Raw genomic sequence first — 26,085 nt, 5'->3', positions numbered from 1 at the left:
TTTCACTCCCTAATTAATAATAAGCATTCATCTTATATCTGCAGTTAAATGGCAGCAGGAGTCACTACTTTGTATTTGATTTCTATTTCAATTTAAAACTCCAGTTTTAATTCCATTAGTTGAGTCGTAGCTGCTCCAGCTGAAATGCTGGAAGCTCTTTAAAGAGAAACATTGATGACTTTCTCACAGAGCATTCGATTCACTCAAATGCTCCCACCTTCACCTGAGCACCTCCCATCCCACTTTGGGGTGCAATGAGTGCACTCATTTCTGCCCATGGAGCTCTCTTGACTCCAATTAAATTATAAAGATATAAGGGAGTTGAATTTGACCCCCTGGGTATATCCAAAGAGACAAAACAAGCTGTGTGATACCTCAGAGTCAAATCTCATGCATCTGGTCACAAACTCCTTCCCAGAGATGAATTAAATTAGCCCGAGTACGAGACATCAGAGCAAAATGCTCAATGTGTTTTGATGTTGAGATGAGCTCCACAGTATTTATTAGGAAACAAATAATCATAGTAAATTACAGTTCAGAGCTGAAAACAAGAAAAAGTGCCTTAATATTAATAGCTTTTTTCAGCACACAATTTCCAAGCACTCTCTGTGTTCCTCTCTGGATCATGGAGTGTTACTGCAACCCCCTTCCCACAGCAGCACATGGAAAACTGCTCAACCTCTGGACACTCAGGGGAAGCTCAGCACATTTTGGTATTCAGTTCATCCCACAAAACCTTCTGTAACAGAGTCCTCAACCTGGGATGGATGGTAACAGAGTTTGGAGCTGGTCCCTTTCTCTGTGGCCTGGTAAGAGCTTGAAAGCTGGAGAGGGGCTTTGAACAAGGGGTGGAGTGACAGCACAAGGGGGAATGGCTTCCCACTGCCAGAGGGCAGGGTTGGATGGGATATGGGGAAGGAATTCTTGGCCATGAGGGTGGTGAGGCCCTGGCACAGGTTGCCCAGAGAAACTGTGGCTGCCCCATCCCTGGAAGTGTCCAAGACCAGGTTGGACGGGGCTTGGAGCAACCTGGGATAGTGGAAGGTGTCCCTGCCCGTGACAGGGGGTGGGATTGGATGAGCTTTGAAGTCCCTTCCAACTCAAACCAATCCAGGATTTTATGATGAAAAGACCTTACACCAAGCCTGATTTGCCCATTAATACCCAATTAGCAGATTAAAACTCAGGGCCACATGACTAAAAGGAAATACCTGAGGCATTAAATGTATTACAGAACTGCGATATGTGTTTTAAAAGACAGCAACAGACTCTATATATGAAAAAAATAATGCTCACATTCCCCATTTCCACACTGACAAGCCTGCGTTACAAGATGAGAATGGCAAATTGAGCTTTCCAGCAGCATGGAATGAAGGCTCTTCTGCACTAGGGCAGCTCTGCTGTGAGTCCTCATGACATCACCTTTAACCAGGCACTCTGCGCTAATTCCTCCCCGCCAGCTGTTCAGTGCTCACAGGGAGGCACCTTGTGCATAGCTATTCTTATCCTGCTTTCCTCATCCTTCCTCCAAGAGCAGTTTGAGGTACTGAGCACTATTTAAAGCCTCAGAACCAGAAGGACTCTCCCTCTGACTCCGGGTGTCTTGGCACAGCTGCCGCACATCCTCCTCAGAAGCTGCTGTGCCAGCCCTTGTTCCCCTCCCCAAAATGTTCCTTACAACTCCTCATGAGGGGACAGGAGGGGCAGGCACTGATCTCTGCTCTGTGAGGACCAGGGACAGGACCTCAGGGAATGGCCTGAAGTTGTGTCAGGGCAGGTTTAGGTTGCATCTCAGAAAAAGGTTCTCCCCCCAGAGGGTGATTGGGCACTGAACAGGCTCCCCAGGGCAGTGGTCAGAGCACCAAGGCTGCCAGAGCTCAGGGAGTGTTTGGATGATCCTCTGGGGCACCTGGTGTGACTCTTGGGAATGGTTCTGTGCAGGGCTGAGGGTTGGACTTGATCCTTATAGGTCCCTTCCAACTCCTATATTCTGTGGCTCTGTGATTCTCCCTCCTGGGACACAGAGCAGCCCATGTTGAGCAGCCCACCCTTCCAGAGTGATGCAGCTCCTGAAATCCAGGGCACTCCCTACTACAGGATGCACTGCATCTTCCAGAGGCTGGGATGTGGGTCAAATCCACCTGGATTCTCAGATGGTGCAAAAAAGGTCCACACTTTGGGGCCACCCCAAACCCAAGGGGGCTCTTCTGAAAGGCTGAGAATATTTCAAAGTGAAAGACATCCAAAGTTACTATCCCAGGAGGAGTATTTGGGGTTTCCCACTTTAGATTTAACAGGCCAGGTTGGGCGGGGCTTGGAGCAACCTGGGATAGTGGAAGGTGTCCCTGTCCAGGGCAGGAGGTGGAATAAGATGATCCTAAAGGTCCCTTCCAACCCAAACTATTCTACGAAAATACTTATCAGGGAAGCAATTTTAAACTGGAAAAAGTCATTTCAGGACCTAAAATCTCATGTGCCAGTTTTTCCATGAGGCTGAAGAAGCACAGAGCGAGTCTGGAAAAATCCTCGTGTGCCTGAAGAAAACTTTTTTATGTAGTTGCTTAGAAATTCTAGGTAAACTTGAAAAGAAAAATGCCCTGCCCTGAGCAGCTTCCCAAAGAGCCAAGATCCACCTCTGCAGCTCTTCTTAGGGAACAGATGAGTATCCTGACCATTCCTAAACACACACACACATCCCCTGACACCCTCCCTGCTCGTCCCACTTCCAGTTCAACCTATTCCAGCCGAAATTATTCTACTTCTCACCCTTGAGAGGGAACCGAGAAGCCCCAGGAGGTAAAAGTGAAGTCCCAGCATTCCACATGCTGAAGGTTTGGAAAAGTCATCAAACTCCTTAATGGTTTGTGTTTTACTTGCTGAAGGTTTTCCAGGTTATCTCCTCGTGTGAGGATGGAGAAATCTCTAGGATCAATTCAAAATTCTATGCATATATTCTTATAAATCTATACATATATATATATATATACACGCACATATTATATATACATTTATACATGGCAACACACAAACTGTGTGTTTAGGGTCAATAATATGTTTTATACTCAATCCTAAAGAGCTTTTTCTAAACCTCAAGGAAAGAAACAGCCAAGTTCTGTGTTGTAAAGGAGATGGAGGAAGAGGATGGAGAGAAATTAAGAGGTACTTTCTGTAGATGATTTAATATTCAGACATATCAGTTCGTTAGAGACAAAATGATCACTCGTTTTTCTCTTCTGTCAACTATGAACATTCCTTTAAAAAAGGGTTGAATTTTAGATGTGCGTTTATTAAGAACAAACTCGTTGTATGCTGTTAATCTTATATTTCTGTTAAAACCAGGTATGTTTTTCACGCTGTTCACTCGATGCTGCCAAAGTCAGTGATTAATGGACTAGAAAAATGCCAACTATTGCAGGAAGGACACCATTTCTTTGCTATAAGGTTTCTCAGAGCTATTCTAAAGCTATAGAACCCCATTCCCTCATTGAAATAAAAAGGAAGGACATACTGGGTATGGAAAATGCTCAAAATAGGATGAAAGGACGGGCAAAGGGATGGACTTCTCTGTGAAAGTCACTAAGTAGGTCAGTTTATAAAAGGGATGAGCTACAGGAAACAGGATAGATATCTACCCATCCCTAGGTGGCATGGAAAAGACGGATTGGGAGTTGCTTGTTACCATCTCCAGGGCAAAAACAAGAGCTCCAAATGGAGCTGGGATCAGAGACCATCTCCTGATGGCACCAGGCACCAATCCCACCTCTGCTTTTCTCTAAGTGACCACATAACTCATAAGGAGTTTGGGGTAACCAGTCAGGGTCAAATCTAGCAGGAGTAAGATTTACCCAATCCCAGGCTAATCTGACAGCTCACAGTGATGGAGTCTTTTCTGCTTTCACCAACTCTGTGGATGATTTCCCAGTTGTAGGAGCTGCACAGAGGAGATGCAAGTCCTGAGAAACAGAATCACAGAACCACAGAATCCTTGAGGTTAGAAAAGCCCTTCCAGACCATCAAGTCCAACCTGTGCCCAATCCCCACCTTGTCACCCAGCTCAGAGCACTGAGTGCCACATCCAGTTGTTCCTTGGGCACCTCCAGGGATGGGGACTCCAATACCTGCCTGGAATACCAGTCTCCTTATCCCTGTCCTAGTTTGGTTCCTAGCAGTGCCTGAGGAGGTGAAGGGGCTGGGGGACATCAGGGTGAAGAACAAAGATGACAACAGAGGAGTCTTTCTGCTGAGACACAATATGGAAGGTGGGAAAACCACTACCAAACCCAAACACTGTGTGAGGGAATAAAGAAACCTCAGGAGTGCGTTAAAGTACCGTACTCGGAATAGGGCTGTGGAGCTCAGTGTTTCTACAGACAGTGGTGGACCAGCTCCAAACCCATCAACAGCCCAGGGAATCCCACTGAGCTCCACGTGAAGGAATCTGCCAGCAATTAACAACGCTAAGTTACTGCACCAAAAATACCCCCCACAAGAAGGTTCAGCACTTCACCGTCCTGGAAAATATTTTCTTTGTTGTATTTCACACTTATATTAAAGAAAAACTGAGGAAGGAAACAAATTATTCAGCTACTTTGTGTCTGTTTTTTCCCGGCCCTCCCCATGGATGCAGAGTGACCTTGGTGATGAATTTTATACAAAGTCACCATTCCAAAAGGAAGATGTCTTGGACAAGGAACTAAACAGAGTCCGACACTTTGCATCATACCTATTTATGCTAAATCTGTCTCCCCAAAAATAGCAGCTCTGATTAAAGACCTCTGATTGGCAGGTCCTGAAGCTCAATTTTTAGCTTGTCCAAGTTACCATATTGTTGCTGTTAAGAATGGAAATGATCACTGAGCAGTGGTAATGACATCCCATTAAAAGAGTGCCTTTCCCTGGCAGGATGAAGGTACAGACAGCCTTGGAAAATGCCCAGAAATCCTGGCTTTAAGGAGCTTCTGTGCCCAGGTTGGAGAGCTGATGTGCTCACACAGGCAAGCATCTCAGTGACAGTTTTTAGTGTGGCCTCTTGCATGGATACTTCTGCTGGAATCCTGAAAAATGGCTTTAGTAGGGAAAAAAATCCCTTAGAAAAAAACACTGCAGCATCTGCAACCATGGGACAACAAATAAAGAAAACTGCATTTTATGGTCCCAAGAAAAATTCCTATACAAATACACATGTAGTAATGGGGTCTGTTCTCAAGATTTATGCAGACCATTGCTCCCCAAAATGGTACATCAGGACAGAATCCCTAGTGGAGGAGGACCTGGGGGTTCTGGTGGACAACAAGCTATCCATGACCAGCAGCGTATCCTGGGGAGCAAGGAGGTCAATGGGATCCTGGGGGGCATCAGGAAGAGCATTTTCAGAAGGTCAGGGAGGGGATCCTGTCCCTGTGCTCAGCCCTGTGAGGCACATCTGCAGTGCTGTGTCCAGTTCTGGGCTCCTCAGGACAGGGGGGACATGGAGCTCCTGGAGCAGGTCCAGCAGAGGCTGCAGAGATGATGAGGGGACTGGAGCATCTCCCTTACAAGGAAAGGTTGAGGGAGCTGGGGTTGTTCAGCCTCAAGAGGAGACACTGAGAAGGGACCTCATCCATGTCTGTCAGTGTCTGCAGGGAGGAGTCAGAGGATGGACCAGGCTCTGCTCAGGGGTGCCCAGCAATGGGGCAAGAGGTAATGGGTACAAACTGGAACACAGGAAGTTCCACATGAATATAAGGAAAAACTTCTTTACTGTGAGGGTGCCAGAGCACTGAACAGGCTGCCCAGGGAGGCCATGGAGTCTCCTTCTCTGGAGATATTCGAATCCCATCTGGGTGGGTTCCTGTGCAACCTGCTCTGGGTGAACTTCCTTTAGCAAGGGAGGGTAGACTGGATGATCTCCAGAGGACCCTTCCAACCCCACCCATTCTATAGTTCTGTGACACTGGTCATCCATGGATAACAGCATCCATGCTCATGCCACTACTGTCCCCTTAGCTGGGTGCTCCTCCTTTGAGGTGGTGGCTCTCCAGGCTGGGTGACCCCACAGGCTGGGCACCAACACATTCCTCCATCCAGGGGCCTCCCAATGCTGATGGCACCATAACACATACTGGGCGACCACAGCAGCTCCACTGCAGCCTGTCCATCCTCCCCTCCAGCCTGTCCATCCTCCCCTCCGCCTCCAGCTTTCCCAGCAAGCACCATGGACAGAGCCTCACACCTCCTCCTCCTCCTCCTCTCATACATGACCAAAGCCTTCCTCTTACAAACCAAGAGGGTTTGGGGGCGTTATGCCACTGCACAGGAATATCTAATGCAAAAATGAGTATGGAATAATACCACTGGAGGGTAAAAAGAGCTCTTCACTTTTTGCTTCATGTGTTCATGAGTCTGTAACCAGTCTCTCACCAACATGTCTTCAAGACACCATGAGGTGCTTGGGTAACTCATGTATTCCCCAAATGTCACTGCATGATGTGGAAAGATACCTCTGGCACAGGACTGGAGAGCACAGCACAGCACGAGGGAACACGTCACTGTGCCACGACAGAATCACAGAATCTGCTGAGGTGGAAGGGACCCACAAGGATCATCAAGTCCAACCCTCAGCCCTGCACAGGACCATCCCCAAGAGTCACACCACGTGCCCCAGAGGATCATCCAAACACTCCCTGAGCTCTGGCAGCCTTGGTGCTGTGACCACTGCCCTGGGGAGCCTGTTCAGTGCCCATCCACCCTCTGGGGGGAGAATCTTTTTCTGAGATTCAACCTAAACCTGCTCTGACACAACTTCAGGCCATTCCCTGGGGTCTTGTCCCTGGTCCCCACAGAGCAGAGATCAGTGCCTGCCCCTCCTCTTCCCCTCCCAAGGAAGTTGTAACTGCAATGAGGTCTCCCCTCAGTCTCCTCCAGCTGAACAGTCCAAGTGCCCTCAGCTGCTCCTCACACGGCTTCCCCTCAGAGCCCTTCCCCATCTTCATGTCCCTCCTTTGGACACTCTCTAACTCATGTATTCCCCAAATCTCACTTGTGTGACACACCAAGATACCTCTGGCACAGGACAGGAGAGCACAGCACATCACTGTGGCACATGTCACTGTGCCATGGCACACAGACATCTCAGCTTTTTCTGCAGTCCTTGGCTGCCTGCAGGGCCAGGAGACTGCAACACTGCTGCCAACACAGCTGAGCACAACAAGGAGTGTGGGAACTCACAGAGAAAATGCAGAAGAGATGCATAACACCAGGAGACACAGCTTAGACCAGGAACCTATCAGCTTAGCAGTTCTACACTGACTAGATGTTGAAAATCATCGACCACTTCTAGAACCAGTTCCTGAATGGTTTATGAGGCAGAGCAGGTCACACCACAGGATACTTTTGCCAGGAAAAGAAGAAAGCCCATTTCGTATTTCTGGTTCCTAATCCATCCCCATCCCACAGAGCACCAGGAAGATCAAACTGCGTTATTACTGCAGGAGAGAGCTCTGATGGATTTAGGGGAAAAAAATCCCTCGCCATATAAGGGCTGTGAACATTTTCCCACTTAAGACAACGTGTGGGATCATATTCACAGACACAGAAATATGTTCTGTTCCCTGACACCCACAGTCCTAGAACACCGGGCTGAAGTGCTGGCAAGAATAAGAACCATTTGTTAAGAACAAAAAATGTCTCACATAATTAGAGAACTGCTGAAAGCCACCAATTTAGTGCTCAGGTTTGAAAATGTAAGAATATTTATTGTAACAACAGCAAGAGCTTCAGCGTTGCCTCAAGGTGGGGACGCCGCACACACGCACCGGTGTGATCAGGGGATCAGATACCCGAGGCAGAGCCAAACACAAGGTATAATGAGATTCCAACCCCACTCCAACACCTCCATTAGTGCATTTCATGCTAATTATGAAGCCAAGCTGCCCACCAGGTACCCAGAGCACCTTCCACTGGGGTGAAGTGTCCCCTTCCTCAGCCTCATCCCTTCCACCCACAGCCTCCAGCCATCGCTCCCTAACCATTCCCTCCTGTCCAGCCCACCAAACTGCCCCTCTGTCAGGAGCAATGAGAACAATAAACATCTCCCAAAGCCTCTACAAGGGGTGGGGAGCCTCTGCCCCAAAAACTCTTCAAAGGTCAACACTGAGGAGGGCAACAGTGAAGAGATGGAACGTGACATTAAAAACAGAACATATGGTGTCTGAATGGAGCCGATTTTTACATATTGGAGAATAAAGTGATGCAAGAGAAGCTGAGAATGGGAGGGACAGGTGGGGTTTGACCTGAGAAGAGATGGAGACAGAGCTCCTGGGCCTGCCGGAGAGGAGCTCTGTCAGCCACAGCTTGGCTCCTCGGCCACCAAAGCCACCAAGGTCCCCCTGCCAACAGCTCCTCAGCCCCACAGCTCAGCTCCCACCAGGTTTGATCCCCTCCCACCCAGCCCAGTCCAGCACCTCTGCAGATGCGGGTCATGCGCCGCAGCAGGGCCAGGCAGCGCCGCCGCCGGCCCCGCACAGAGCTCCTGCTGTAACCCAGCGTGGGGGCAAATCCATTTCGGCAGCGGGGTCCTCTCAGAACAGCCTCTGGAATGCCACCTTTGTCGTGCCACGCCATCCCTTCCTTCCACAAGCTTCTCTGCGGTGACCGCAGCAAAAATTGAAAAAGTGCAAAAAAAGTCACCGATGAAGCAGGACTTTAAAGTCAGCAGGTGAAAACTAATCCAAGTCCAAACCAATCCAAGGCAAGCAAAGCTTTAAATTCCACTCCAGGGCAGCTCTCTGTGGGATGTGGAGCAGCAGCTCCGTGACTCCGGTGGCAGGGAGCAGATGGGATGCTCTGCCCGGCCCCTCACACAGCGTCAGCTCCCGAGCTCACCCAGGTGTGTGTGTTTGTCACAACACTCCTTAATTCCGTATTTTATATCTGCCAAATTGCTCCATCCATTGTTCTATTTATAGTCCGTGCCAGAGCTCCCAGGCACCCAACTCCAGCAACACACCAAGCGGCAAAGATCTCACAAGGATGTCTTTACATCTCAAACACCCTTGAAAGCAGAGCAGTGACAGACAACTGACATCCCACAAAGCCAAGTGTTGGTTTCCCATCCATGGGAACACGCACAGCACTCACAGTCCCACTGTTTTGTTCCCACATCCCGACTGCTGCATCTGGACAAACAGTGCTGCTCTCCTGGACAGATTCAAACCAGTTCTGCCCACTGGTCACCAGCTCCTATGCTCAGAAATGGTTAAACTTGCTCTCCGCAGATTTTCTTTGCTCCAGCTCTCATTTGCAAATCCTTTCCCCAGCAAAATAGTTGAGAAAAAAAAAAAAGGCAAAAAAAAGGCGTTTTCCTCCAATAAGCTTAAACTCCTGTAGCTATAAAGTCATTCACTCTGGATACAAGTGAACTAAAGGATGAAGAGTGTTCTCCTCCTTATAAGAAAAAAAGCCTTCTTGAGCTTACAGCTTCCTTTCTTCTTTATTCACCATAACTTGATCCATTAACATGGTATTTGCTCCCCCTTCCCAGAGCACTGGGATTTAACGCTCCTTTACTTCCCTAATTTCTCACTTAGCCACAGTCCTGCCAGCGGCAGCCTCTCCCCTGGGCTGTCAGACCTCTCTAGCCCGATTCCCAGCTCCTTCCAGCCATCCCTCCTCCCATCCATCACATCCCTCCACCTTCCGTTCTTCCATAACTTCTCCGTAGGTCAAATCAAAAGGGGTGGCTCTGCCCAGTAACACATGAAGGATTTCTCTGCCATCAACAAATTGCTGCATTCCCAAGGAAAAAAAAAAAAAAGCTCTGAGAAAAAGCTCAGTTCTGCAAGGCTCGTCCCAGGATTTGATGCAATCTGCCGTGCCGGCAAATTAAAGCCTCCAGAAACCACGCTAAAATTAGAGAGAGCTGAGATGAAAACCAAGGACACATGGTGGCTCTTACAAATCTTTAAATAGGGCTTGGTACAACATTGAGGTGCTCGGCTTAGATCCACCAAGATCATTAATTTGGATTATAGAGAGGCACTGGCTGTTTCTGGGACAATTTGCAGGGTGGTGGGTGTGGGTTCCCACACACCGAGCTGGTGTCCCAGCAGATTTTCAAAGTGCTGATGATCAGTCTGATGGATTCACACCCCTTAGCCAAAGGTGAGCAGATCCTCCTACACCCACTTCCAGAAGGTTTGACTCCCAGGTCACCAGCCCTGCCCAAGGGGGGTACCCAGGACTGGCTGTTCCAGACACAGCTGGGGCTCCTGCAGCTCCAGAGATGGAGCCTTCGCTCCCCACCACCCTCCAGCAGGTCAGGAGAGTTGGGGTGGGAGCCGAATGCCCAAGAGGGTAAAATTCACTATTTCTGAAGCACTAGGAAACCGTTGCTGCACATCAATCCCCTTTCCTATCCCCGATCCCAGGGCCCTCCCAGCTGAGACCCCGACAGCACCACAGTGGTTGGGTGATGGCACTGGGGATGGTGTGAGCCAGGCGTGACTCAGTGGCCATGGGGCTCTGGGGTGCTCAAGGGGACTTTGGGGAGCTCTGGAGCTGCCACCACACAGCCACAGCCTGCCCTGCCTGTGCAGTAGCTCTGAGCTGGGTCCATCCCTGTTCCCTGGCTCTGGGATGAATCCCGAAGCTCTGCTGTATTTTGCATCCCTGCTTTTGCGTCTCTGCTTTAAAATCGACGCTCATAGCAAAGCCTTGTACAGCTGCAAGTACCTCAGGGACAATTAATTCCTCTTTAATCTGAAGTTTGGTGGCTCTAACAGTGCACACGCTGCTTCCTTGAAATATTCCAGAGACAATGGGCAACCTCCCTTTTAAAATCCTATTTGTAAGTAGCTACAACTTCAAGAAATTTTTAATGAATTTTTAAGAAGCATTTATAAATTACTGCAGGCCCAAGGATGGGAAATTTGCTGCTGGCCAGGCACTGCTCCTCCTTCCCAGGGACTCCCACCAGTGGAGCCGTGATCGAGCAGCCGCCTCCAGCCCAGCGTTTGCTTCCGAGCTGCAGCTCCCTGAGCCTGCTCCAATCTATCAGGCACTCAGGAATGGCTCCTGTCACTCCAGCAACTGCCAAAATTGGTGTAATGTAAAACCCTTTTTTCAAGCATTTCACAAGATTTGTATAACTGAAGACACAGGGAAGCCCCTCCTCTGTGAGATAATTAAAAAATTTAAAAATGCCAGTTTATCAAAGGAAAAGTTTTACAGATCAAATCCAGGCAAAGGGTGAAGATCACAGAGGCACCAAGCTGACATGACACGTCGAGCTATTTCATTATAAGATCATTAGTTTAATATGGCTTTGACATAAACCACAGTCATTAATATTGTTTGGAAAATGAAGAACCCTCCTTTCACTGCAGCTGCATGAAAAGAAAGATCCATGACCTCCTCAAAGGCCGATTCCCTTCCCACCCCCACACCTATGAACTGAAGCAATGTGAATATTCCCAAAAAGAGGCCACACTTTCCAAGATGTACAATTTATCCCTAATTCTGGGGGTTCTGAGATCAGCTGTTCCTATTTCTTTACCAAGTCCTACTACTTCCCAAAGTGGCTGCAATCTGTGCCGTGGAGGTTGCCATGGCAAGGATCCATCCTCCAAGAGGAGCTGAGTGAGCAGATGCGGAACAGCAAAATCCAACACATTAAGTCACTTCTCTTGTCATGGAATGATGAGGAAAATGCTTTGTATTTCACCTGTCCCTAAGGATTATGATCACTCAGAACACCTCAGGTTAAAACCGTGAATGGCACGTGGCCGGAGTTTTGGGCTGAAAATCACAGATGTACAAGAGCAAAATGAAGGGATTTCACTGGAGTGACAGAAACAGCAAAAAGATCCATACGGATCATATCTGTTTTCCAAAAATCAAGGAACTTTCACCAGGGCTCTCACAGCCGTGACCATTCCTGGTCCAGCCTCCCAGGAATAACGAGGAAACCCAGCCGGTTCCTCGGTCCCCTCAGCAGACACGGAGATAGGTCCGGGGGGGATGCAGGCCCTGAGCCCCCATGGCCCAGCCCCCTGCCCAGGTTCTCCCAAATCCCCCAGAACAGGGATGCGCTGGTCCCCATGGCCCCATGGTTCCCCTAATCCTGGGCAACCAACTTCAGCACCCTTCAGCTGGCTTTCTTCAAAGCGGCCAGGCTGTGGGATCGTGCTGGCAGAGGGACACGGCACCAAAGCCACGCGGGACCGCGGAAGGCAGCGTTGTCCCTGCTCGGAGGCATCTCCAGCACCGCCGGTGCCTCGGGAGGGTGGCACCGGCGCTGGAACGGGCGCAGAATATTCCAGGAGCTGTGCTGAGCCCGATCGCCGTTCCAGGCAGATTAACGGGAACGCCCGCGGAGACGCGCCCGAAACGTCCCCGGGGTGCGGGGGCTGCGCGCAGGCGGCGGCACCGCGCGGTCCGTGCCCGGAGCGCGCCGGGAGAGCCCCGGGAGCCCCGCACCGCCTCCGCTCCCGCTCCTGTCGCTCCTTTGTCCTCGGCAGAGGCTCCGCCGCGCCCGGCGCACCCGCCCCGCGCCCCTCGCTCCCCGCCAGCCCCGCGCACTGGTGGGTGTGCGGCACGGGCATCCCTGTCACGGGCATCCCTGGGGGGGATCCCGAGCCCCCCCGGCCCCGCGGTACTCACGGTGCAGGCGGGAGCGCGCGTCCATGCGCGGCCGAGCCGCGGTGCGGGGGCGCGGACGCTGCGGGGGCGCCGCCGGGGGCTGCCCGCGGCCGTCCCGCCGCCCGCCCCGCCGCGCCGCGGAGCCCAGGGCCGGGCCCGCCTCCGCCTCCGCGGGCGGCGCCCAGACACAAAGCGGCGGCGGCGGCGGCGGCGGCGGGGCGGGTCCGGTCCCGCTGCGCGCCCGCGCTGCGCTCCGCGGCGGCGCAGGGGCGGTGCGGGGGGCGGGACGCGGCTGTGCCCCCCCCTCCCGGGCGGTGCGGAGCGGGGCGATGCTGTGCGGGGCGATGCTGTGCGGGGCGATGCTGTGCGGAGCGGGGCGATGCTGTGCGGAGCGGGGCGATGCTGTGCGGAGCGGTGCCGTGCGGTGCTGAGCGGTGCGAGGCGATGCGCGCACGCGGTGCCGCCCAGCCCCGCCCGTCCCCCCCGACGGAGCGCTCCGCGGCCGGAGCATCCCCGGCGGGGCCGCGGCAGCCCCGCGCTGCGAGGAGGGGGGAAGCCCCCGAAGCCCCGCTGTCTGAGAGCCCCCGCATGCCATGTCCGTCCTTTTTCCCCAGGCAGGAGCCATTTCCCGCACTTTGGCCGAAGTGCGGAGCCGGGTAGCGGGAAGGGGTTCGCAGCCTCCCGGGAGCGGGGAAGCGACGATGACAGCTCAGCGTCCCCCCCGAGGGCCTGGGGTGTCGCAGGCCACAGGATAAAACCTCGTGGGTGATGAGGAACACCTGGCAGGTCATCCTGCCCGTGGGTGAGGCTGTCCTGCCTCCCTCCATCACCCACTGCGAGAGAGAGCGGGACACGTGCGGGGCTGTCCGGCCCCACTCCCGTCAGCCCACCTTGGCGTTTGTGTGTGACCTGAGGGTGATGCTGATGACCTCCTGGGGCTTCACAGAAACACACAATGGTTTGGAAAGGGACCTTAAGCTCATCTCGTTCCACCCCCTGCCATGGGCAGGGACACCTTCCACTAGATCACTGCCCACAATATTGGGTTCCTGCAGCTTCTCCTGGTGTTCCACAGAGCAGCTGCTGCAGCAGCAGGTGCTGGTGCTGCTCAGTTCCTTGGTTCCCACTCTTTGTCTCCAAACACAGCAATCCCTCAGCTCTGGCCCCACCGTGTCCCATTCTCTGTTCACCCTTCTCCGTGCAGAGCTGGGCTGGCTGGGGCAGCTACTGCCACACGCAGCCCTGGGCGGACCGTGCCAATGCCATGTGATTTCCTCTGTGACACGGTGGCTTTACAGCTCTGTGCTGAGTAAGGTCATCACCTCGCTCTTCCAGCACTGTGGAATCTGCCTGGCAGCAGAGACGGAAAGCATTTAGCAGGAGCTGGAAGAGGATCACAGACGGGTTTATGCCAGCAGTGAGTTCTCCAGCCCTGTTCCACATGGCTAATCCCTGAGCAGAGATGTGACCTCTCCCCATCACTGGTGCAGGAACACCAGTGCTGGGGACACTCTCAGACTCTCCCACTCTCACCATCTCCAAGTGGGAACTGAAATTTGGCCCAGGCAAGTTTTGCTTCACCAACATTTCTGTAGTGCTTGAAGTGGGCATTCTGTGTTCTGATGTTGTCCAGAGAAGGTGTGGCCGCCCCATGCCTGGAAGTCTCCAAGGCCAGGTTGGACAGGGCTTGAAGAAACCTGGTCTACTAGACCAGCTGTCCCTGCCCATAGCAGGGGGTGGGACTGAATGAGCTTTAAGGTCTCTCCCAACCCAAACCAGTCTGGGATTCTGTGATTTCAGGGATGACATGGAGGCGTGTCCAGTGTCAGCCTCTCCCTGTCCAGCACCATGACCAGCGGCACCCACAGCCCCCCCAGCTCCTGGCACGGCACCCACCTCTGGCACCCTTGGGGCCTCCAGCAGGGAGTGACCAGGACATCAAATATTCTTTCAGTAGAAATATCAAAAGCAAGGAGAAGTCCTTGCTGTTACAGGCAGTTGCACGTAGAACTGGTGCTGCCCAAGGAATGTTTGTGTTGGGGGCTGTGCCCCCTGGAGATGGGAAATTGCCATTGGCAGAGGAGCACTGGCATGGCAGGGACAGCTTCTAGGAGTCAGTAGATGGAAATTTGTCTCCCAGGAGATCCACTGTAGCATGAAATATGCCTTTTTTGTCACAGGGAGTTCTTCTCCCTTCATGTATGTTCCTGATAAACATCTCCAAGGTTTTGCAGGGCACTAAGACTGGCAACTTGAAAAACTCTGGATGAGTCAAGTCCTTACAGGTAGACCTTGCTCCCCAGGAAAGCGTGGAGTGGGAGAAATGCAGAGCTGTGCCATAGGGGAGCTGGGAATCTTCCTGGGGGACAAAAAATCCCCAGGCCAGGGCCTGGGAAGGGGAAGGATGGGACACATGGAACTTAAAACCCCAGTTCCCTTTGTCTTACACCAGTTTCAGAATGGTTTCACTGACTTCAGTGGAAATAGGAAAATCAAGGCAAACAAAGGGCAGGCCAGAATACTCACTCCCTGAAAAAATGTGGATCCCAGGCACATCCCTGAATGCTGCTCAATGCAAAACTCAAGTTGACCAGTCAAACAAGTCCTTAACCTAGGCTTCACCACATGGACTTCAGTATTTCCACTGATATGCCCACATAAACAACACCCTCCGTGCTGTGTTCTAGCCATTTGTAGGCCTGGCTAAGGAAAGTTTCAAAATCATGAAATTCCTTCAGCAAATTTCATAGGAAAGCTGGATGTGTTCCCTAAGGGGGTTCTGCAAGTTTAGGCTCAGAAATGTCTGTGAGACTCACACCAGCTGGGAAGATCATGGGGTAAATCCAAGCATCACATGCTTCAGACTGATAACCCTGAAATAAATTTATTTTTATTTTAAAAGTCTGGAATATATAGAGAAGGAACAGTTTTAAGGACACAGATCCCTCTATTTAATAAATAGTGGAGCTACACAGCTTCAAAAATGTTCCCTGTAGAATTCCTAATATATTTTTCCCCCCTCTGGTTTTACTAAGTCTTCTCAAGTGCTACTTGATATATTCCCAGACAATGACGATCCCCATTTCTGGAGGCTTTAATTGTAAGATTGAGAAGAGCAGATGAGTCATGGCTGTGGTGTTATAGACAGAGGCTGATTTTTAGGTCATCCTCTAAGTAGGGCACAGGGGATGGTAACTGAGAGTCCAGCTGGGTGCTGGGAGAGGGTGACGGTGGCTCCATGTGGGGCATGAGGGGACCCGTCAGTTCAGGGCAGGAAGATCAATGACTTTGGAAACAATGTGAATGATCAATAATGGCCCTTCTCCTTGGGAGGGTTGGAGGCGAAAAGCAAAACTAAGAGGGCAGAGACAGGACTGGGATTGTAACAAGATGATCCTTAAGGTCCCTTCCTACCCAAACTCTTCTAGGACTCTATGGAATGGAAAGGGTGGGAACATCCCTGCCCAGGTCAAGAGTCAGCACATCAGTGCCCTGCCACTGCCACCGCCACTTGCCACCACCACTGACACCCCGCTCCTGTCCAGCATTTTGAAGGAAAAGGGTCTGAGATCTCTGTGCATGAAAAAACTGGCCGCAAAGTGCAGTGATAGTCAGGAGAAGCAGCTGGTCATTTCACCTAACTGTCCTTTCCACCCTCCTCATTGTAGCAGAATTTAGAAGACCATGAAGAGAGGTGAAAAACTAGGACTGGAAGGAAGAAAAATCTTCATGGAACCCCAAAAAGTCCCTGGTACCACCTTCCCTCCTCATCTCCAGTGTGTGGCTGATTGATAATTGTCATTATCTATGAGGTATTGCTGGAGCTCTTCCATCAGAAGACATGAAGAGTTCTTCCATCAGAGGATGTGCCCATGCCTTGTGAGCTTTCCTTCCTCACAGTGAACTCTGAGAGTTGGAGAAGCTCATGGTTTACAGGAGACTTTGGCAAGGGCTGATGTTAAAAATGGAGAAGAAACACAGGACAATCAGCACTGAGGGGCTGGAGAACTCTCTGGAATAACTTGGGATATTTGCATCCCTGGGGCCTGTTGTGCGTCAAAGAATGGAAAGTATATTGGGAAAAAGTTAATTTTTCTGGAGTATCTGACATGGGCATCAAAAGTTATAACCCTTCTTCAAAATTGAACAACTTATTTCTGCTAGTTAATAGTGAAATTATTTAATCTATATCATCTGGAAGCACTTTAAAAACCTGTTATAAAATATAACCACCAAAGACCTTAAACTGCTCACTCTTGCCTTGCTCATCAGAAAGACAAAAGAATCCAGGAGAGGAGCTGGGACAAGCCTGATCTCCTCCTCCAGGACATAACCTGTAGTCTAGCGGAAGGTGTCCCTGCCCATGGCAAGGGGGTGGAACAAGATGAGCTTTGAGGTCTTTTTAAAGCCAAACCATTCCAGGATTCCATGTGCTGGTTTAAATGAGGTGTTGGGAATAAATCCTTCCCTGTGAGGGCGGTGAGGCCCTGGCAGTTGCCCAGAGAAACTGTGGCTGCCCCATCCCTGGAAGTTGTCCAAGGCCAGGTTGGACGGGGCTTGGAGCAACCTGGTCTAGTGGAAGGTGTCCCTGCCCATGGCAGGGGCTGGAATGAGATGAGCTTTAAGGTCCCTTTCAACCCACACCAGTCTGGGATTCCATGATTCTGTGAATACCACACGTGACACATGAAGGCCACTGAGATGTTCAGTGCTGGCCCCAGGGGTCAGGACCATTGTCAGATGAATCCCTAATCCTCTCCCTTCCATTTTGTTTCCTCCCAGCCATGTTTCCTGCTCCCAAAATCTGATGTTCTGGTGGTGCACAGAAACCTCCTCTCCTATTTAAATTCCTCCCTGGAGAAGCTGAGCTCTCTAGGTCTATCCAGTAAAAGAAGTATTTAAATATCTGCTTCGAACCCAATCCCAGCTGTCTCTCAAACACATAATTTCATCTGAATTCACCACAATTCACGCATGACTTTCCCTGTCAGAGCCGCCCGGATGAAGAGCAGATGAAGGTCATTCCTAACTCCGCTGCTGGCGTGGGGAAATTAGAATTGCTTTGATGCAGAGGCTCCCCACCAGTGTTTTCTGTCAGTGCTGGCAAAGTTGTTGGCTATTACATTTTTGCAGTCCCTCTCATCAAAGCACACACACGGTGCTCTCCACCGAGCGCAGAGGGAAGGAAATTCGCCTTCCCTCCTTTGCTGCAGTGGGCTGCACTCTGCAGCAACGTGTGTCAAAAATACATTGCAGACACTGCAGCACGAACAAATACTCTCCATGTGCTCCATTATATCCTCCCAGAAACAGGCTGTGTTTATTCCCTGTTTCATATCTCTCTGACCTTTAAGATACTTGAATTCTTTCTACCTCTAAAATTAAAATACAGGCGTTGAGATGAAGGGGGAGGGCCGAGACCTCGGGCAGCTGCTGCCCCACCATAGACAGGCTCCTGGTCATGGAGCGCTGCCAACCCCAAGGGTCAGGAAAAACTAGTGATAAATGATAATCCTGTGGCAGATATGAACTGATGTGGCCCTGGCAGGGGAGACAGGGCCGTGCTCTTCTCGGGGATGTTGGGGGTTTGTGCCATGCACAAGCCAGGACCTGGTAATGGATTTGACGGGTCTTTAAGGAACTAAAGCAGTTTTAAGGTCCCTCCTAACTCAACCCATTCTGGGATTCCATGATGCTCAGCCACATGCTGGTGTGTGAAACAGCACATGTGTGTAAGGAGGAGGCAGAAAAGCTGCACTGAAAAAAATGTTACAAAGGAGAGTTCGATGGTAAGGTGGCCATGAGGTGTGGAAATGTCCAAGAGCAAATATTTCTCAGAATCACAGAACATGCTGAGCTGGAAGGGATCCACAAGGATCATCAAGTCCAATCCTCAGCCCTTCATGGTACCATCCCCAAGAGTCACACCACATGCCCCGGAGGATCATCCAAACAATCCTTGAGCTCTGTCAGCCTTGGTGCTGTGACCACTGCCCTGGGGAGCCTGTTCAGTGCCCAACCACCCTCTGGGGGAAGAGCCTTTTCCTAATAGCCAACACAAACCTCACAGACATGAGCAATGTAAACCATCTATCAGGTGATCCAGCTTTATCCTCTGTCTGTTATGGTCCCTCTGGCTTTAAATGTCCTGGGAAACCGCAGTTTTTCCCCTCAGGACTCTTCCCATAACTCATCTTTCATCATTTTCTTTTTAAACACCTGTTTTTCTGACAGCTACCAAAACTGCTCTAAATCATTCCTGTGGTTCTGGGTGTTGGTACCTCACCCTGCTTTTCCCTCTGCACTGATTTTTGAGGAGTTGCCATGCTCAGGTTCCATGTCCTGCAGGACACGGTGCTGCCAGGGCCCCTCCATGGGCAGGGCACAGGAGCTGGCAGCAGCTGCAGCCTGGCAGGGCTCCCACAGCAGCATCACTGGGAGATCTCAAAAATAAACCAGCCATCTCCATTCTGCTTTATGACTTTCTTGTGATGATCATTTTGCAGCAGGAGGAAGATCCGTGGCAATGGAATGTACATACAGTGAACAGCTTTGTGGTTACCAAACCCCTGAGCCTTGGTTTGGCATTTCATCGGCCACCAATCCATGGATTTTTGGCATTTTGGCATACCTTATTCCTTATGGAAATAGATTACAACCACAAGGATAGGCGATGGTGGCACAAGGCTTCAGGGACAACCTGTGAGCAGAAAGCCCAGTTCTTTATTGGCCCTGGGCTCTCCTTTGGCCAAGCACATTCATGTTCCCGAGGGATTTCCATGAGTTTACCTGCTGTATCCTCAAGAATCAATACTGATCACTAGACCTGGGCGCAGGGAAATCCGCTGCCGCTGCAAAGCCCAGGGAAGTGAATAAAATTTCATGACCTTCAGTGGATGGGCCACAGGGGTTGATCCAAAACAACTAATCCCATTCATCCTGATATTTTTGATGAGGAGAGATCCCATGGGCAGGAGGTGGCCACAACCGTCCCAGTGCAGCTCTGGGGCCAGGCAGGGCTCAGGCAGCGGGATGAATGGGCAGTGCTCTCAAATCCACGTGGCTTGGAAAAGCTGTTTCCCAAATCAGATGCTCAGGAAGGCACTTTAGGAGGTTTGGATACTCCTAGAAATATATTTGTTTTAAGCTGAAGAAGGGTAGGTTCAGATGGGATATTGGGAAGAAATCCTTTCCTGTGAGAGTGGTGAGGCCCTGGCACAAGGCTGCCCCATCCCTGGAAGTGTCCAAGGCCAGGTTGGATGAGGCTTGGAGCAATCTGGGATAGTGAAAGGTGTCCCTGTCCATGGCAGGGAGTGGAACTGGGTGGTCTTTAAGGTCCCTTCCAATCTAAATCAGTCTGTAATTTCCATGATTCTAAGATTTCTTTCCAAAGGGACATTGGAGTGGAGGCAGATCACCCAAGGAAGGAGGGTGATCGCCTTCCTGCTCCTGCTTCTCAAGTTCAGCTTCCTGCACCCACACTCTCCTTCTTCACCAGCCCACCTGTAGCTGCCCCAGGGAAGTCCCATCGCTCACACGGACAGGTTTTCCCTACCTGCTCCAGGAGGTTACCATGGGCTGACAGCACTCAGGACCGCACAGATTTTATTGATTTATTTTTTTTAACGCAGCTGGAAAAGTTGAAGGTTGTTGGAGGCAGATCCTGGCACCAACAACCTCTGGTGCACCAGCCCAGGGCTCACCACGCCCACAGCTCTCCCACACCCAGCCCAGCCCTCCCATCTCAAAGGCCACATCCCATTGAGTTTAACTCCCGTTAGATCAGAGACTGAGTAAACTCCCATTTTTTTTGGTCTATTACCCTCTTAGCATTTAAAAATAGAGCTGTTACTAAGCAATGGCAGTAAGGAGAAAATGAAGCCTATTGAGGATCGTTTTGTGAACAGGTATTTTTCCCAGCCTAAGCGCTGTAAACATTGTGGGCTGAGAAATTATGAATCAGAGCCCTCCCCCCTCCCCAGCCCCGCTCTCCCATATCCCTGAGAACAACAGCAGCAACATCAGGAGCTGTTTATTTTCACTCTGGCTTTGAACATCTTGGTTTGTGGGTCAGATTTTCAAGCCTTTCCACACATCTTAACAGCTTGGAAAATGGTAGGATGATATCAGCATGTAGTGGTGTAACCATGGGGGGCAAGAGCTGGAGAAGCATCCATGGACCTCAGGTTTGAAACTTCTGTGCTGTCTGTCCCACTAAGCATGTCCTGGCAGCCCCACTCAACTCCCTGGGATGGGAACCCTCTTAGATGGAGGCAGGGAGGAGCAGGGAAGTGACTCCACAGTGTGTGCTGGAGCCAAAAGTGGGCACAGAGATGCTCTGCCCTGGTGGGATGTGGTTGGGATGTGTTTTCTGAGGACGGATTCTGCTCTCAGCTTAAATTATGGAGACTAAAGTTCTCCTTACTGCTCTCAGCAGAGCTCCTTCAGTTGCAAGCTCTAACTCAGGGCAGTGCTTCAGGGCTGAAGTTTCCCAGCATGTTGGAGATTACTCGCCCTTGGCAGATGTTTTTGTTGGGCTCAGGTGGAGGGAAGTCTGATATGGAATCATTCAGGTTGGAAAAGCCCTCTCAGACCATTGAGTCCAATTGTTCCCCAGCACTGCCAAGGCCAACACTAATCCATGTCCCCAGGTGCCACATCTACATGTCCTTTAGATCCAGTGTCACCTGCACAGTGATGTTGGCTAGCTTTGGAGGACAGGAAGGCTCCATGCAGGGCTGGGACCAGCAGCAGAACAGGGCAGAACTGGATTTAATTCCATACTGAACAAAGCATCAGCACCTTGGTGAGATGTCCAATTTTAACAAATGATTTACAGTTATTTTATTTCTTCCAGCGGGGAAAAATGATAAGATTCATTATTACATCTACTAATTACTTTGGTTAAGTGTCAAACCTGCACAATGCAATGCTGTGTTTTCATATATTAAAGACATTAATTGTCAGGAAGCAGTATGCCATGACTAATTCTTTTTTTTTTTTTTTTAAACAAGAAGAAGAAATCAATATTCAGTATTTTGACTATTAGGAGCTGAAGCAGCACAACACATCTGCAGTCAATGTTTCCCCACTGAGCTGTGCTGGTAAAAGACTCAGGCTCAGCAATTGCATTATTGTTACCAAAAACTGTTATTGGCTCTGTGGATTCTGTCATTGTGAGATGCCATGCATGGATTAGTATGACAAAGACACCCAGTGCTCAGGAGTGCACCTGGAGCTGCCTCAGGCCATGCTGGATCCCTGGACACCTGCCCAGGTGTTATTTTTATAGTAAAATGAAGTTTTTAGACTACAATATCCTCATTAGGGGAAGAGGAGGGACAGGCACTGATCTCTGCTCTGTGGGGACCAGGACAGGACCCCAGGGAATGGCCTGAAGTTGTGTCAGGGCAGGTTTAGGTTGGATCTCAGAAAAAGGTTCTCCCCCCAGAGGGTGGTTGGGCACTGAACAGGCTCCCCAGGGCAGTGGTCACAGCACCAAGGCTGCCAGAGCTCAAGGAGTGTTTGGATGATCCTCTGGGGTGTGACTCTTGGGGATGGTCCTGTGCAGGGTTGAGTGTTGGACTTGATGATCCTTGTGGATCCCTTCCAGCTTAGCATGTTCTGTGACTCTTTTGCACTGGTCTGGTGACCTGGTCACTTTGGGGATTTAATCATATATTTCATGTGACTGTGAATTTCTAAACAACTCAAGTGAAAACTGACGGAAAGAAAACCAGCCCTTGCCCTGGAAAGTCTTGGGATCAATGTGCCTGTGCCTGGATGGGATATTGGGAAGAAATTCTTCCCTGTGAAGGTAGTGAGGCGCTGGCACAGGTTGCCCAGAGAAGCTGTGGCTGCTCCATCCCTGGAAGTGTCCAAGGCCAGGTTGGATGGGGCTTGGAGCAACCCGGGATAGTGGAAGGTGTCCCTGCCCAGGGTAGAAGGTGGGACTGGATGGGCTTTAAGGTCCCTCCCAACCCAAATCAGTCTGAGATTCTGTGATAATATTATGTATTGAATATAATCACAGAGCTTCTCCAAGCCCATGCAAATCTGCTGGAGGAGCCTGGCAGACAGGAGGATGCTTTTCCTCTCCAGTGACACATAGGAGTTGGAGCTCTTTGCTGTTTCAGCAGTTCCCTCTTCACAGGTCTGGAATTTCCCCAGACTGGGGTAAATATCCAGTGACCACCAAGCTCCTTGTGCAAATAACTGCTTAATGATCATCTCCACTGAAGGCTGCAGTATGTCAGCAGCATTTCATACCCCATAAAATCACAGTCTCACTCCATTTAATAGTGTCAGTTTTTATAAGCCATAAACCACTGCACTTGCTGCGGACTCCCACAGCAGCCACATGCCACCCACATCTGCCCCATGGTCCCCTGGCACCCCCAGACAGGCAGCTCTGCACAGGAGAGTCCTGGCACTGCAGTGGGTGGCATTTTTGAAGCACCATAAGCACATAAATTTCCTGGGAAGTGGTTGGGTTTAAGGCACTGAAGTGGTACAGTCAGTTAGGAGAAGCATCATCTCCGAAAGGATGTCAGTGGGAATGTACTTTAGAGAGTATTAAATATCCCAGATCGGCACCGAAAGGGGCTCAGACGTGAAGGATTCCCATTCCACAACCAAAAGGGGGACAACAATTTCTGTCTGAGGGCAGAATTGCTCTCCTTGTGCTCATTTCCCTTGCTTCTTCACTTTTTCATCTCCATACCCGTTCTCTGCCAGTCAGATGGCAAAGGCCACTCAGATAAGTGTACCAAAAAGAGTATATTTGAGGATAATCTTGTGCCTTGTCACCCTCTTTCATGATAATTGGGAGGGAGGTTTGGACAGGATGCAGAGCGAGTTATTTCTACAGATGGAGATTAAAAACAATACCATGGGTGGACTTTCCTTTCCATCATGATGGGAAGGTCATGGTTCTTCCAGGAAGGAGAAGGACCTGAAGGTCCTGAGGAGAACCTGACCAGGAAGGTCCCTGCTCAAATCCAATCACACATTTCCTGCTGCCTTAATTTTCTGCTACTAATTAAGCTCCCACATGAAGTCCAACCATCTCCCAGCACTGCCAAGGCCACCACTGCCCCAAGTCCCCAAGTGCCACATCCACACAGCTTTTAAATCCCTCCAGGAAGGGGATTCCAACACTGCCCTGGGCTGCCCCTTCCAAAGCTTCACGACCCTTTCTTCAGAAATTCTTCCTGATGTCCAACCTGAACCTCCCAGGCACAGTTTGAGGCTGTTTCGCCTTGTCCTGTCCCTTGTTCCCCGGGAGCAGAGCCTGACCCTCCCCAGCTCCACTCTCCTGTCAGGGAGCTGCAGAGAGCGAGAATGTCCCTCCTGAGCCTCCTTTTCTCCCACTTCCTCATCCACTGCTCAACTCATTTTCCTAAAACTGCAGGTAACATGAAAAAAACCCCTCTTTTTTCATCCTTGACTTGTGTTTGGATTTTTTAGGAAGCTGACTCACCTTCCCAAACTTCCACCATCTAGAACCCAGATGTCTAATGAACTACCCCTCCAAGAGAGAAGCAAACATCTCTAAGGAACACATCCCAACCTAATCCAAGTGCCTGTTGTCTCCCAGGGTCCTGTTCCCCTGCAGGGCAGACTGGGGGACCTGGGCAGCCTGCCTGACTCCAGCTCTTGCAGTCAGTGGAGCCAAACCTTCTCCCTGTCAGTGCTTTGAGTGTGGACCCACAGCACACAGTGCTCTGATGTAGCAGCTGTAAGAAGAGAAAGTGCTGCTTCCTTAGGCTCCTTTAACTTCCTGGGGCTCAATATCTCTATAAGAAACCAAGAGCAGCTCTGGCAGACATGTAAAACATATCAAACTTAAAACAAGAGTAAGAAATTGGGAAAATATCGGTATTTTTCTGACAAAGTATTAGATCTGTGAGAACTGAAGTTTAAATCCTTGTTAGCCTGAGTAGCTATCCTGAATCCCTTACTGATTTGCAGCAGCAGAGACTTTTGCAGTGTCTTTATGACTAGATTTAGAATAAAGTCTCTTCTTACAACAATCACTATCACAGCCAGGGTTAGAATAGGGGAGAAATTATCATCAAATATAATAACTGACATTTTCAATTAACCAAGAGGAAGAAAGCAGCTTAGAATTGATAGGTCTGCCAGAGAAAATGGGGGGAAAGTACAGCTCATGGTGATAAAAAATTGGAAGATGCAGCTGGAGAAGCCCAGATATTAAAAATGACAGTCATACATTCAGATTATCAAAAGGAATGAGAGATTTGTCTGTACTCGGGGCTCTTTTGTGTCAAAATAATCAGAAATGCAGGAGTAGAAAGGCAGAGCTTTGCTTTCCCCGACATGCAGACACAGTGGTGTGGAATTGTGTCTCAGCCCATCCCAACGGCTCTTTGGGAGCTGATAACTCCTCAGCCTCCTTTCTTTTTTAGCAGCAGGAGTTCTGGCACTCTGGAAAATTGAGGTACTGGGATTTCACCAAATCACAGGATATGCCAAGGTGGAAGGGATCCACAAGGATCATCAAGTCCAACCCTCAGCCCTGCACAGAACCATCCCCAAGAGTCACACCACGTGCCCCAGAGGATCATCCAAACACTCCTTGAGCTCTGTCAGCCTTGGTGCTGTGACCACTGCCCTGGGGAGCCTGTTCAGTGCCCAACCACCCTCTGCGGGAAGAACCTTTTTCTGAGATCCAACCTAAACCTGCTCTGACACAACTTCAGGCCATTCCCTGGGGTCCTGTCTCTGGTCCCCACAGAGCAGAGATCAGTGCCTGTCCCTCCTCTTCCCCTCCCAAGGAAGTTGTAACTGCAATGAGGTCTCCCCTCAGTCTCCTCCAGCTGAATAGAACAAGTGCCCTCAGCTGCTCCTCACACGGCTTCCCCTCAGGGCCCTTCCTCATCTCCACTGCCCTCCTTTGGACACTCTCTAATGGCTTCATATCTTCCCTATATTGCAGTGCCCCAAACTGCCCCAATATTCCAGGTGAGGCTGCCCCAGTGCAGAGCAGAGCAGGACAATCCCCTCCCTGGCCCAGCTGGCGATGCTGGGCCTGATGCCCCCCAGGACACGGTTTGCTCCTGGCTGCCAGGGCACTGCTGACTCATGGCCAACTGGCCACCGACAGGACCTCCAGGGACCTTTCCTGGCACTGCTTTCCAGCATCTCATTCCCAGTCTGTCTGAACATCTGGGGTTTCCCCATCCCAGGTGCAGGATCCATCACTTCCCGCTGTTGACCATAATTAGGGGAATTCAGGAGCCATTTGTGGAGGGCTCTGTGCCAGTGAGGTGGAATTGCTCTGCTGTGTTCAAGGAGCAACACATAACTTGTACTGGGCCACTGAATTGCTAAATATAGTGCACTTGAACAGGTTAGGGCAGGTAAAGGAAAATGGGATGAACAAATCAGTCACCAGTCAAATTCCTCCATCTCCATTTGAAAACCATACAGGGATGGGAGTTT

General features: G+C 50.4%; 1 protein-coding gene across 8 annotated transcripts in view; it reads right to left on the bottom strand.

The window, feature by feature from the left end:
- LRRC7 (leucine rich repeat containing 7) overlaps positions 1-26,085 on the bottom strand; it is a 208,364-nt gene that overhangs the window by 107,700 nt on the left and 74,579 nt on the right. For 5 of the 8 annotated variants that reach the window (XR_001873261.1, XM_017805635.1, XM_017805640.1 and 2 more), the window contains exon 1: positions 12,640-12,679. The exons of the other annotated variants lie outside the window; for them this stretch is intronic. Coding sequence is in view for 4 of the 5 variants with exons in the window: in XM_017805635.1 (XP_017661124.1) it covers positions 12,640-12,664 (25 nt within the window). In the remaining variant the exon portion in view is untranslated. Of the gene's footprint in view, positions 1-12,639; positions 12,680-26,085 lie in introns of those variants that run through there. 8 annotated transcript variants of the gene reach the window in all.

Source organism: Lepidothrix coronata, unplaced genomic scaffold, assembly GCF_001604755.1.
Source record: "Lepidothrix coronata isolate B3197 unplaced genomic scaffold, Lepidothrix_coronata-1.0 Scaffold12, whole genome shotgun sequence".
In the NCBI taxonomy this organism is placed as follows: Eukaryota; Metazoa; Chordata; class Aves; order Passeriformes; family Pipridae; genus Lepidothrix; species Lepidothrix coronata.
The sequence above is the reverse complement of the archived record's forward strand: the minus strand, read 5'-3'. Positions and strand labels throughout refer to the sequence as shown.